Below are 14,547 nucleotides of genomic sequence, written 5' to 3'. Positions count from 1 at the left end.
TCTATTTAAGTTTCTTCAGGTTCAAAAAAAATCATGGCTGCCTTTAATTTTTTTTCCGGACAGGGCAAAAAAGCGCCTTATTTTTATGGACTGTCCTGGAATTTCATAATGGTATGCAATGCAGATCTATATAGAAATTTCAATGAAGTGCTCAGCGGAATGTGTGTGAACTAAGCCTAACAATAGGAGGCGCAGTCATGATTTTACCTAACTGGAATTTTAATAGTATAATAAATCAACATAGTAACAGTGCATCATCAGTAGCTGAGAGGCAAATTCAGAAATGACTCCCAAAAGTACATCAAAAATATTATTTTAAGTTAAGGGAAATTGTGACACCCCTGGACTAGGCAGGGCGTCACAGGGTAATGCACTTCCTATTCTTTGGTGCAGGATTCAACCCCTCATGGTTCTGGGTTCCCAACCTATGGTACTGCCTCCATCAGCATCCAAAATCCCAACCACACCTCAAACCACACCATGTCAGGCACACCAGTGGGCTGCCTAGCTGGAATAGGGCAGCCCATCTGGGGGTCAGGCAGACCGGTGGGAGGGATATAGAGAGACTAGAGTTAGCCCTTGAGAAGTGAGGATCTGGGGAGTGGTGGCTCTCTGTTTGTGGCAGGTTTGGTCGCAGACGGTGGTCTGGGCCCGTAGGAGTCGGAGACCCGGTCGCAGCGTATTGAGGCTGGGTGCCTAGACCTTGTCTTGGAGGACAGGAGGCATCTGAGTTTAATAACCGGTCCGGGACCGAAAGCACAGCGGGGTACAGGACCCTAGGTTGGGGAGTAGCTTCAGGCAACCCGGCAATTAACCTACGGAGGATAGTGACTTTATGGACTGTCCCCAAGAAGCTCAGAGATCAGGGGCATTAGCGCAACAAGGGGGATAGGGCTTTCGAACCCATGCAGCCCACAAAAATCCCAAGCGTGAGCCCTTGAGAGCGCAGCTTCACTACCAACAAGTAGGGAGCGGGGCCCGGACAGCTTTAAGACAACGGGCCACCATAACACTTCTAACTTGTGCACGGAGGCAGGCTCCGGATCACCCGGCAGGACCAGAGGGGACGGATACCCGGACGAGCTCCCCCAAGAGGCAACGGCACCCAGGGACTTGGTTTACCTTGTTGTCAGAGTCTGCTTTGCAGCCGCATCACCAACACTGCCTGAGTGAGTACGTGGTCCTCCCCTGCTTCCAACCAGCCCTGCGCTCCCCTGCTCCACCATCATCCAGAGTCACGGGGCCTCCCCTACCCGTGGAGGGAACGTCATCTGGCTGCCCCACTCCATCTCCCCTGGGTACTCCCATCGGCAGCGGCGGTATTCTCCTTACTGCGAACCACAGGTGGTGTCACAAACTCTTATCCCCTGCAAATAACCCTTTTTCATTGAAAGTGGCCACGAGCCTTCGGGTCTGGAGACCCTAGACCCACAGCAGACCCCGGATCCGAGCAGTTCGACCACTGCAGGGGCGGCACACCTCAAATTTCTGGCATCACAAACAGGATTCGGACTGGGCCCACTAACCTGGGTGACGTGCGCCTTGAAAATCCAAGCTGCAGAGTCAAAATCTCATTCCCGCCATTTTCCGCCATCTTTGGTGCCAAAAATGCCATCTTCCCGACCAAAAGAGCACTGAAGAGAGCTGAAGCTTTACCCCTTGTACTGAGAGCGTGGCCGGAACCGGAAGCTCCCAGGGTTCCCCTGCGCGAGAGTGATTGGCTGACGAAAACCAAGGGGGCGTGACGGGATGTAGCAGCAGAAGTGGAGCAGGGACGCCAGGACTCTGCGATAAAGTTCCTGGACACCGCAGAGGCAAGATGGCAGCAACAAGAGACTGGTCACCGGAGCGCGCTGCTCCTGGGACCGCGACCTGGATAGAGCAAGAGACTAAGCAGATCTGCAGGCGGATGCAGTTTGTGTACATCCTCGACCATTGGAGGGAAGAGATGTGGAGTCTGGCTGTGGCGGTGCAGGGCACGTGAAATGGAGATCCCACGAGAAGAGTGGGTAAGCAGCTACCCAGTCTCGGTTGACCCAGCCTACCCGGCCGCGGTATCCGGTCTGCCCCCGAACCATTGCAAGCATCCAGGCACCGTCACCCTCGCCCTTGGCAGACGCCGAGCCGCTACCCCTGACACCGGCAGCGGAACCTCCAGTCCCCGTCTATGCAACGCAGGCTGCAACCCCTCTGGCCTTATCACCAGACCAGGCCGTGACACAGTTCGTCCCAGCACCGGCCTGACCAGACCCGGCCGCATCACCGAGCTCGTACTACGGTACGGAGCACCTGGACTCTGCAACCCTGGCTGCAGACCAGTCGGAGCTTGTACCCAGCACAGCGGAGGCGGAGCCTGAAGAGATGTCGGTTCCGCTACCGCGCGACATCCTGGTGGCTGCCGGGGCCGTAGGAGTCTACTTAGAACCTGTTCCTGTAGAGGAGGCGAAGCCGGCCGCTGACGCCCCCTACTAGGAAGAACAGTGACGACGGGAGATTGCTGCCCGCACTAATCGACAGAAGGACCATCTGAGAAAAGCCACTTTCCGGGTCAGAGGGCCACAGTATCGTGGCCTGGTTGAGCGCTTTGACCCCATTAAGGGGTGGGTGTTATGATACGATATTCAACAACTACCATAAGCAGTTTACCCGAGCCGTAGGGCCCTAATGCTGACTGGAGCCCTGAACCTAACGCCAACTAGAAGCAGCCAGGAAGTAAACCTAACGCTCCCTTTGTACCTCAAACCCAGCTGGAGAACTACGTAAACCTAAAGGCAGAAAGTGGAAAAGCTAACTTGCCTCAGAGCAGATTTTCCCCAAGAGATAGAAGGACCACCACATATAATAACGGTTAGCAAGATGAAAGGACGCACACAGTCAGAGCTAGATTGATCAAAGTGAGGCCATATGCTAATTTCTAGGATACAAAAAGGACAGGATAGTGAACTCTGCAGTCCGCATAAAAATCCTAATATCCTACATGGAGTATTCAAAAAGGGGTCCCTACAATGCTCGGGTAACACTGCAGAAAAATGGCTAACAAAAAACCCTGCAATTAAGATCTCTAACATGGATTACCAGGGAGAAATTTCCCCCTTTCTGAAGGTACAAACACTTCTCAGTAAAACACAAATACCTTCAGAAATAATTTGCAAACGCAAGAATCACAAAACATACAAAATGTATGAAACAAAACTGATGGTCTTATCTTAGTGGAGGGCAGGAGAGCAGAAGCACTCTGGCCTAAAGCTATCAGACGACTGGCAACAGCATGAGGTCCAAACACAACTATATCCAAATCAAGCCAGCACTGAAAATCAGCTGTGCAACCCTCCAGTCACAGACCTCAATGCACCAACACCAGCGACCACCGGAGGGAGCCCAAGAGCGGAACCCATCCAGACAGCATTCACAACAGGTGGGGGTTCATTGCGGAGCCGGACCTCGCTGATGGGATCTTTGTGTAGAGAAGGGATGTGGCAGAACACCTCCCCAGGGGGCACCCTGACCAGGATGTGAAGCTGGGAGATATGGTGTCCTACTGCCGGCATTGTGGTGAGCGGGGCTGGTACGTCTTGGAAGTAAATAAGCACATGATGATCAATGAGAAGCTCATGCCAGCCTCTGCGGTACATTTCTGGGAGTGATGGTAGCGGAACCTGGCTACTCTGATAAGTTTTAAAATTTTACTGTTAGGCCAGAGTCACACTTGCGAGTGTCTCGCGTGTATCTCGCGCGTTTCTCTCATTGAATCATCCGGCACGGACTCGCACTCTCCTGACAGGAGCAGCTCGGTTGTATGTATGTCAATGCAGCTGAGACGCTCCTGTCCAGAGAGTGTGAGTCCATGCCGGGAGATTCAATGAGAGACTCGCGCGAGTTACACACGAGGCACTCGCAAGTGTGAATCTGGCCTTAAAGTTCAAGTTTTTCTGCTGCTAATGTTGATGCAATGTTGCTAATAAGAATGTGTTCAATGGAAAAATGTTGATTTACTTGCCTCAAATCAAACGAGTACCTCACTTAATTTGCAGTTTGCACTTTGTGCAAGGACCCTGTTTTGTTTTATTATAAATATGGACCATGGCTGCGGGACTGGTAGCAGCCAGCACAAACTTGTGCTTTTGTATATAGTTGTGCCTAGTGCGCCCACCAGAGTCATCTTTTAAGCCTCCAGGACTTCATCAACGTCACAAGGAACCGGGGGATCCAGGTTGTTTGGGTGGTGGGTTGAAGGGAGAGGGACAATGGGAATGGACTGTGGCAGGAAGGGGCTGCAGCAGAGTAGGCTGAACCACCGACTACCGCTACAACCGGTAGCATTTCCATGATCCTTAAAATAAAAATGAACTCTAAGACTTTGGTTATGTAACGTTTAAGTGATGTACCTCCCCTGTGCGGGAAGAGAAATTGTAAATTAAAATTGGTGTTCTGTTTTCTTCCAGTTAAACAAAAATAAACCTCTGGGTGTCCTGTAGCTCGGGCACAAGCTATGTTTAACCAAGGGGAAATGTGACACCCCTGGACTAGTCAGGGCGTCACAGGGTACTGCACTTCCTATTCTTTGGTGCAGGATTCAACCCCTCGTGGTTCTGGGTTCCCAACCTATGGTACTGCCTCCATCAGCATCCAAAATCCCAACCACACCTCACACCACACCCTGTCAGGCACACCAGTGGGCTGCCTAGCTGGAATAGGTCCGCCCACCTAGAGGTCAGGCAGACTGGTGGGAGGGAAGTAAAGAGAGTATAGTTAGCCCTCGAGAAGTGAGGAGCTGGGGAGTAGTGGCTCCCTGTTTGTGGCAAGTTGGGTCGCAGATGGTGGTCTGGGCCCGGAGGAGACGGAGACCCGGTCGCAGGGTATTCCGGCTGGGTGCTTAGACCTAGTCTTGAAGGACGGGAGGCATCTGAGTCTAATAACCAGTCTGGGACCGAAAGCACGGCGGGGTACAGGAACCTAGGTCGGGGAGTAGCTTCAGGCAATCCGGCAATTAACCTGCGGAGGATAGTGACTTTATGGACTGTCCTCAAGAAGCTCAGAGATCAGGGGCATTAGCTCAACAAGGGGGATAGGGCTTTCGAACCCATGCAGCCCACAGAAATCCCAAGCGTGAGCTCTTGAGAGCGCAGCTTCACTACCAACAAGTAGGGAGCGGGGCCCGGACAGCTTTAAGACAACGGGCCACCAGAACACTTCTAACTTGTGCACGGAAGCAGGCTCCGGATCACCCGGCAGTACCAGAGGGGACGGATACCCGGACGAGCTCCCCCAAGAGGACAGCGGCACCAAGGGACTCGGTTTACCTTGTTGTCAGAGTCTGCTTTGCGGCCGCATCATCACCAACACTGCCTGAGTGAGTACCTCCATTTGCTTCCAACCGTCCCTGCGCTCCCCTGCTCCACCATCATCCAGAGTCCCAGAGCCTCCCCTACCTGTGGAGGGAACGTCATCTGGCTGCCCCACTCCATCTCCCCTGGGTACTCCCATTGGCAGCGGCAGTACTCCCCTTACCGTGAACCACGGGTGGCGTCACAAACTCTTATCCCCTGTAAATACCCCTTTTTCATTGGAAGTGGCCGCGAGCCCCCGGGTCCAGAGACCCTCGAGCCCCAGCAAACTCCGGATCCGAGCGGTTCGACCGCTGCAGGGGCGGCACACCTCCTGTCACCAGGTTTTTGCTCCCCCATCTGAGAGCAGCATAATGTAGAGACAGAGACCCTGATTTAGCGATGTGTCACTTACTGAGCTGTTTGCTGTCATTTTGATAAAATCAATGTTTTCTCTGCTGCAGATCTAGCAGTTATACAGAGCTCATGAATATGCTGGACTACCTGCAGCATGCCAAGTAATCCTCTAATGATGATCTACTGCTTGCTGATTAATCAGTGATTTTATCAAAACTAGACTAAACAGCCCAGTAAGTGACACATCGATGGAATCCGGATCTCTGCCCCTACCTTATGCTGATCTCAGATTAGGTGGCAAAAACCTGGTGACAGATTCCCTTTATATAAACATGACTATGAAGCTAACTTGTGGCTTGCCAATATAGGGAAAATGTAGCATTTATATTAAAAATCTGTAATCCTCTAAGCAGGGGTGGACACAGATAGAAGAGGGCCCCTGTGCAAGAGCAGCATATAGGCCCTTTCCAGTCTAATACTGTGTCAATGACAGGAGCTGTTTGCAGCTTTGGAGGTGGAGGTGGCTCCCTTACCGCTTGGGCCTCTGTGCAGCAGCACAGGTTGCAGTAATGGTTTGTCTGCCCCTGCCTCCAAGTACTTACCTGCATTGCTTGTACAAGGATCAGCAGCACAGAACCTATTATGGCTGTAATTACACTTCTGCATGAGAGTTTTAACAAGTAGGTGTGAACGTTTATATGCCATACTTAGATCCTGAAACATACCGGTACATTATCAACTGTTTTTTGTTTGTTTTTGGGTTTTGTGTGTTTTTTTATTGAAAACTCTGAAAACTTAAAACGTTTTTAAAAAACTTTTTCACTTTAGCTGATCCACAGCCTCCAAAATCAATAAAAAAGAAATGCTGTAAAGATGATGTTTTTAAAAGGCTTTCTGCACCAAGAAAGAGGTAAGAGGCAGCACCTGCTAACATTATACTGTAGCTCCTATAAGAATCTATTTGTATCATGTTCTTTGCTGCTATAGTAAATCTATATTTGTTTTATTAGCAATGCTTAAATCAAAGTCAACTTTTTGAGCATCAAATCTATTACAACTATGTAATTGTAGCGCCCCTGAGGTCATAAGGGAGCTACAAGGTACTGCATCTGTCGCGGGCGGGGAGGAGGGTGTCAGCACACTACGCTCACCCCCTTCTGCTCGGGTCCGGCGGTCGCTGCTTTTTGGTGGCTCGAGCTGTAGGCCGGATCCCGGGGGTTTCTCGAGCGGCACTCCTCGCCCGTGAGTGAAAGGGGTTTGTTGGGTGTGGGGATTGTTTATTGTCCGTGACGCCACCCACGGTTGTGGTGATTGCACCACCGCTGCTCTATATGGGGATCCCGGGGATGGTGATGCGGAGCAGCCAGGTGTTGTGTTGCCCCTCCGTGGGTAGGGGTTGGTGATCCCGGGGCCCGGTGATGGTTTGGGGGGTGCAGGGCCTGGTGGGCGCAGGGACACGGGGGCAGCGCTGTGCCTTGCGGCACTGTGGTACTCACTCAGCCTGAGACGTTGACACAGTTTTTACGGTAAACCAGACGGCTGGTAAGACGGTCCCACGGACGGCTGCACTTGCTCTCCCGGTAGGTGACGGTGATGTCCCTTTTCCTAGCACCTTGGTGTACTTGTTGGTTGCGATGGGTCCCCACCGGTAACCCGCTCCCCGGCTTCAGGCTGGACCGGAGGAGCTCTACTATTTGCCCGCAGGCGCTGGCCCTAAGAAACTGGTGCCTTGGCGGTGGCGGTGTCTCTCTTACACTGGCTGGACTGTTGCCTTCAATCGGGACTTGGTTGTTGGAGGATCTACGTCCCCTTCACTGACGGATTCGGCAAATTACGGCGACTCCAAGCCTTGCCGGGGTCCGAGAGGCCCCTGCCCTGGTGCTGACTGTCCTTCGGAACACTGCTCCAGACCACCGGGCACACAGCCTACGGGGTCCTTCCAGGAACTTCCAAACGGTCCCCCTTCAGACAGTCACCGCCGTTGCTGACCTTGCTGACCTGCCCTGCACTTAGCTGGACTCTTCAGGCTTTGCACACTCCTTCTGTTCTGTCACCACTCTTGCTTTCCTCCTTTACTACTTTTCTTCCTTTACTTTCACTTAGCTCTTTACTTTAGCCCTGTCTGGGCTACTCCTCCACTCCTTCCACTTCCTCCTCCCTGACTCAACTCTCTTCAACTTTAGACTGCCTGGTACTTCCCGCCTCCAGAGCTGTGATCTCCTCGGTGGGCGGAGCCAACCGCCTGGCCCACCCCCCGGTGTGAATCATCAGCCTCTGGAGGAAGGCAACAAGGATTTTTGGTTAGCTTAGATGTTTCTACCTGGGATGTAGGGTGTGGTGGTGTGTGACCTGTGTCCCTTGGCTTGCCCAGGGCGACACATTCCCCCTTAGCAAAATGCAGACCGTCCGCGGGCTGCCGTCCAACACCGGATTTATTTTTCTGTAAAATATAACATGGTAAAATAACATATGTACATTTTTAATAACTCTTCCCTTAACGGGAGGCACATTTCTTTAACGTTGCATAACGGTTTATGGTTACGGTTCCCGCTCTCTCCCACCCAAGCAACCTGGCCCTGATGCTGCCCCTAAAGCCCAGGCAGCACCCCTTGACCCACAGTCCAGCACACGGTACCCGAGCGGGATCTGTCCTTCCCTCCAGAGGGTAGCCACCGGTTCCTTTGGTGGCTGGGCCACAGCCTGCTCTGCTCAGGGCCCTCCCTCCAACCTGCCTCTCCGGAGACGGCATTGCGGAAACGGTAACGGCAAACAACATATTTACAAGCCACTTAACGTTTGTGGGTGCCCTGCAAGTTCACGGGCTTGTCCATGGAAAGTTCCCATGCAAAATAACTTTTTAAACGGTTCCCACGGGGACAACGGTGCCGGCTCCAGCCGGTTGCAAATCACAAAGCAAATCAAGTTAAACTTCGGTAATTATCTTTTTCTTATCATTCTTTCAAAACTTTTTAAACAACAAACACTCTTTACATTCCCTGCCCCCTTGTACTCACAGAACGGTCTCCCTGTACCTAAGTGGAGGTCTACCTAGGTTGGAACGGGTGGACCTTCGGGGACCGGTGTCAGTGGTGCTAGACAGTGGGGTAGAGGGAACAATCGGCTCCTCCTCCCGGCTATAGTGTGGGGCAGGCGGGGGCGTAGGGGAGCTGGGTACAGGTTCATCCCTGGGCACTGGCACTGGTTCTGGCTCACGGTTAACCGCTTCCACTACTTCTTCATCCACGGGTTGTGGGAACAGTATCACTGGAAGAATCACCGCGCCGTTCTGTGTAGGCCAGTTTGCTGGGAAGTCACCCATTACCGTGTGGATTACCTCTGCTGCCTTCTCCGCTGGTGGAGGAACCGGTACTTCAGCCTCTGCCTTCAACGCTGGGGGGCACCTTTTTAGATGGTCCCGGGAAACTGTGGCCAGGGTGCCCCCTTGGTCACGACTGATCTGGTAGGCCTTCCCATCTTCCCATTCTGTGGGTTGTATGACGTAAGGGACTTGCTCCCACTGATCATCCAGCTTGTGGGCCTTCCTCTTCCGTTTCAACACTACATCTCCTGGCTGGAAAGGACCCGCGGACGCCTTCTGATTGAACCGGTGCTCCTGCTGTTCTCGACTTCGACTGAGGTTTTTCTCCACATACTCCTGGATTTGCTGGTATTGTGCTCTCCTCCGACTTTCCCACTCCGCCGTCGAAGGGAGTGCTTCTGGGGCCTCCAACCCCATCTCCAGGTCCACCGGCAGGCGGCCAGGCCGAGCCCTCATCAGATGCGCTGGGGTGCACTTCGTCGAGCTAGAGGGGATATTATTGTACATGTCGACCAAGTCGGGTAACTTTTCCGGCCACAGGTTCCGTTCTTCCAGCGGTAGCGTCTTGAGAAGCCCCAGGACCAAGTGGTTCATCTTCTCGCACATGCCGTTGGTTTGGGCGTGGTACGGAGTGGTCCGGATTTTCTTGCAGCCGTACAACTAGCAGAATTCGTGGAACACCTCTGCTTCAAAGGCCGGGCCTTGGTCAGTCAGCACCTTTTCGGGGTACCCATGAGGTCGGCAAAAATAAGCCTGGAACGCTCGAGCAGCAGTTCGACCAGTCAGGTCCTTAACGGGGACTACCACCATAAATCTTGAGTAGTGGTCTACAATGGTCAATGCGTAGGTGTACCCACTTCGGCTAGGGGTGAGCTTGACATGGTCTAGGGCGACCAACTCCAGCGGCTGATGGGTGACTATTGGATGTAAGGGTGCCCTCTGGCTAGTCTCGTCCTTTCTCCTCAGCGTACAAGGACCGCACTCTCGGCACCAGGCTTCCACTGATTCACGCATCCCACTCCAATAGAACCGCTCCCTCAACAGCATCTCCAGCTTCTTCCACCCGAAGTGGCCAGCACCATCATGGTATGCCCGCAGGACAGTAGCGACGTCAGCTTGAGGAATGACCAACTGGCATATTTTCTCATGGGTCTTCGGGTTGATCAGCTCACGGTACAGCCTCCCTTGGTGTAGGTAAAGCCATTTCCGTTCCTTTCACAAGCGTTGGGCTTCGGCTGGGGCGGCAGGGTCTATCCCCGTAGCACCTTGTTCCACCAGAGTCTTGACAAGGCGAACAGCCGGCGCTTGGTCCTGAACTTCCTGCCACTCTTGACTGGGCCGTGGGTCCAGATCCACTCGTTGCTGATGTACTTGTACCCTCTCAGTAGGCGGCTGGTGAAACGCAGGCAACTCAATCTCCTCGAGGTCGTCGTCCTCGCACCCTTCTTCTGACAAATGGGGCATTCGGGAGAGTGCATCCGCATTTATGTTGACGCGACCGGCTCGGTACTTTATGGTGAAATCATAGTTGGCTAGCCGGGCTACCCACCGCTGCGCCAACGCGCCCAACTTGGCCGTGTTCAGGTGAGTCAGCGGATTGTTGTCCGTAAACGCGGTGAATGTTGCTGCCGCCAAGTAGTGGCGGAACCGCTCCGTGATAGCCCACACCAACGCCAATAGCTCGAGCTTGAAGGAGCTATAGTTCTCAGGGTTCCTTTCAGTCGGCCGGAGTTTTCGGCTAGCATAGGCAATCACCTTCTCCCTTCCATCCTGGACCTGGGATAGGACCGCTCCTAGCCCCACGTTACTAGCGTCCGTGTGGAGGATGAACGGGCGCCCATAATCAGGGTACGCCAGGACCTCTTCTCTGGTCAAGGCCGCCTTCAACTGACAAAAGGACTCTTCATGCTTGTCCTCCCACGACAGTGGGGCTCCAATGGGTCTACCACCTTTGGTCTGTCCCTCAAGGAGGTCTTGCATGGGGGCAGCCATCTTCGTATACCCCTTTATGAAGCGCCGATAGTACCCCACCAGACCCAGAAACTGCCTTACTTCCTTTACTGTAGTTGGTCTCGGCCAGCTCTGGATGGCAGTAATCTTCTCAGGGTCGGGGGCGACACCATCCGCACTCACCACATGCCCTAGATACTGCACCCTGGGTTTCAGCAGGTGGCATTTAGAGGGCTTCAATTTCATCCCGTACTTGGCAAGGGACGCGAACACCTCGGCCAGGTGCTCCAGATGGGCCTCATACGTCTGGGAATAAACAATCACATCATCCAAGTACAGCAGGACGGTCTCGAAGTTTAAATGTCCCAGACAGCACTCCATCAGCCGTTGGAAGGTTCCGGGGGCATTGCACAGCCCAAACGGCATGCTATTGAATTCACAAAGCCCCATCGGGGTGGTGAAGGCGGTCTTCTCCCGGTCCTCTGGGGCCACGGCCACTTGCCAGTATCCGCTGGTGAGGTCAAGGGTCGAGAAGTAGTTTGCAGTTCTCAGTGCAGCCAAAGACTCTTCAATACGAGGTAATGGATAGGCGTCTTTATGGGTTATCTGGTTGATCTTCCGGTAGTCCACACACATCCGCATGGTACCATCCTTCTTCTTGACCAGTACCAACGGAGCGGCCCAGGGACTACAGCTGTCCCGAATAACCCCTGCCTCCTTCATATTCCTCAACATATCCTTGGCACACTGGTAATGTGCAGGGGGAGTAGGTCTATACCTCTCTTTGATAGGGGGATGTTCACCGGTGGGGATGTGGTGTTGGACCCCCTTGATCTGCCCAAAGTCTAGGGGGTGCTTACTAAAAACCTGTTCGTACTCCTGCACCACCCTGTATACCCCTGCCCTGTGATGTGTAGGGGTATCATCAGTGCCTACATGTAGCTGTTGATGCCACTCCTTTGTCTCCCCCTGGGGTGGGGAAGTGCCGGTGGTAGGTGGGAGTGTGGATGGACTGGCTTCATGGATAGTGTGAGGGTCCAGGGTGAGCAGCTTGGCAATGGTGGCATACCGGGGAAGCCTGACTTCTTCCTCTCCACAGTTCAGCACTCTCACAGGCACTCTCCCTTTCTTCACATCCACCACCCCTCGGGCGGCCATTACAGTGGGCCAGTGCTCGGAAGGCATGGGCTCCATCATCGCAGGGTAGTCACGCCCCTGAGGCCCTACTGCTGCCCTACACCAGATCATCATCTCACTCCTAGGGGGCACAGTCAATGGAGCAACATCCATCACTCTCACTCCACCAATCTCCCCTCCTGTTGAGCTTACATGCTGGCGGTACATCAGGGCTCGGATCTCACGCTGCACAGCCCTCTGCTGGCTCCCTGCCGCTGTGGCGGCTAGCTGTTGTAATAGGGTTAACACATCAGCCATGCAGTGCTCCATCACATTGGTTCCCAGCACTATTTTCGGGTTATGATCACTGGGCTCATTCATGATCACAATCATACCCTGGTGTTGCAGTTCGGCTTGCCCCACTGTCATAGCCACTTGTTTATACCCCACCTGGGTCAATGGGAGTCCATTAGCGGCAATCAATGTTATACTATTGTCTGGGGGCGCCAGTTCGTCTACGGCCCAATACCGCTGGTACAACGTGTACGGTATGGTAGTTACCTGTGATCCAGTGTCCAAGAGAGCCATCACTGGTATGCCGTCCACAGCCACGGGGATGATAGGGCGGGTCCCGATATATCGGTCCCGCCAGTCCGGGGGGCCACGATGTTCTACTCCTGAGGATTGGCCCGGGGCCCCAGGGGTTGCTCGTTTAACGGGCACTGTCGGTAGTAATGACCCGGCTTACGGCACTTGTAGCAGATTGGGGGTCTGCTCCGCGGGTTGTTAGCACTTTTCCGCTGCATCCAGGGAATATCCTCGGGACTGTCAGCAAGCTGTATCTGCGCCGGAGGCTGAGGTCTGGTCAGAGGTTGTAGTGCAGCCAGGATTTTGGCAAGGTCTCCGTCCATGCGACGGACCTGGGCTGCCAGTTCTTCCACTGTGCTGCTCGGGGCTGCAGGTGTGGGAGAGGTTGATTTGGCTGAGGCTGCCACAACGGGAGCCGTCTCGACGGGCCACGGGGCGGGTTCCAGAACTTCGGTTGCTGGGGGCTGTAGTGCTTTAATGGCCCGCTCCTTTAACACAGCAAAGTCCACATCAGGGTGTTCCAGGGCCCACAGCCGGAGTTGTTTACGATCCTCAGGGGACCTCATCCCCTGCGCAAATTGCTCCACTAACATCTTGTTGCTATCCGCCTCATTAATAGGGTTCACCCGCTTCAGCGTGCGGAGGGCGGTCTGCAGACGTAGAGCATAGTCCCGAATGCTATCCCCAGCTTGTTGCCGGCACTGGTAAAACTGCATCCTCAGCTTCAGTCCGGGTCTCGAAGGCAGTCTGTAGCTTCTCAAAGATGGTGGCTACAGAGAGCCGGTCCCCCTCGGCCCAGGTCTCCGCTTCCTGCTCCGCCGCACCGGTTAACTGGCCTAGCACTATCGCTGCACGTTGCTTATCAGTCAGGGGGTACAGCTCTAGCAACGGGTTAAGCTTTTTCCGGAAGGCCTGTAGGGCATCCGGTTTCCCGTCATACTGCGGTAGCCAGGCAGCTCCGGGCACATAGGGAAAGGAGAACGGCATGACCTGAGCGAGCGTGGGGGCCGCGGCACCTCCCGCCGGTACGGCCGGGACCTGGGCAGGTCCATTCCCATCCGCGGGTGCCGCTGCGGCTGCGACCACCGCTCCTCCAGCGGCTCCGTCGGGCGCAGACATCTTGTTTCCGTCCCCCTTAGCTCTTTCCGGCCCCTCCTCTCTCGGGGCGGGGTTTTGGCCTTCGCGCCTCTACTGCTCGAGAAGACGCTCGAGCGGGAACTTTTCGCGCCAAAGATGGCGGCTTCTGAAATTTTTCTGCCGGATACCTCCGGCGGTAACAAGGCGCACCTCTACCAGACGGCAGAGCGGTAAGATCCTGTTCGTGACGCCAAGTTGTCGCGGGCGGGGAGGAGGGTGTCAGCACACTACGCTCACCCCCTTCTGCTCGGGTCCGGCGGTCGCTGCTCTTTGGTGGCTCGAGCTGTAGGCCGGATCCCGGGGGTTTCTCGAGCGGCACTCCTCGCCCGTGAGTGAAAGGGGTTTGTTGGGTGTGGGGATTGTTTATTGTCCGTGACGCCACCCACGGTTGTGGTGATTGCACCACCGCTGCTCTATATGGGGATCCCGGGGATGGTGATGCGGAGCAGCCAGGTGTTGTGTTGCCCCTCCGTGGGTAGGGGTTGGTGATCCCGGGGCCCGGTGATGGTTTGGGGGGTGCAGGGCCTGGTGGGCGCAGGGACGCGGGGGCAGCGCTGTGCCTTGCGGCACTGTGGTACTCACTCAGCCTGAGACGTTGACACAGTTTTTACGGTAAACCAGACGGACGGCTGCACTTGCTCTCCCGGTAGGTGACGGTGATGTCCCTTTTCCTAGCACCTTGGTGTACTTGTTGGTTGCGATGGGTCCCCACCGGTAACCCGCTCCCCGGCTTCAAGCTGGACCGGAGGAGCTCTA

General features: G+C 54.4%; 1 protein-coding gene across 1 annotated transcript in view; it reads left to right on the top strand.

Annotated features, from left to right (window-relative positions):
- Nucleotides 1–14,547, top strand: part of LOC142245947 (uncharacterized) — a 414,818-nt gene that overhangs the window by 383,097 nt on the left and 17,174 nt on the right. Inside the window, exon 12 of the mRNA XM_075318950.1 lies at nt 6,510–6,591. Coding sequence (XP_075175065.1) covers nt 6,510–6,591 — 82 coding nt within the window. The remainder of the gene's footprint in view (nt 1–6,509; nt 6,592–14,547) is intronic.

Source organism: Anomaloglossus baeobatrachus, chromosome 7 (assembly GCF_048569485.1).
Source record: "Anomaloglossus baeobatrachus isolate aAnoBae1 chromosome 7, aAnoBae1.hap1, whole genome shotgun sequence".
NCBI lineage: Eukaryota > Metazoa > Chordata > Amphibia > Anura > Aromobatidae > Anomaloglossus > Anomaloglossus baeobatrachus.
The sequence above is the reverse complement of the archived record's forward strand: the minus strand, read 5'-3'. Positions and strand labels throughout refer to the sequence as shown.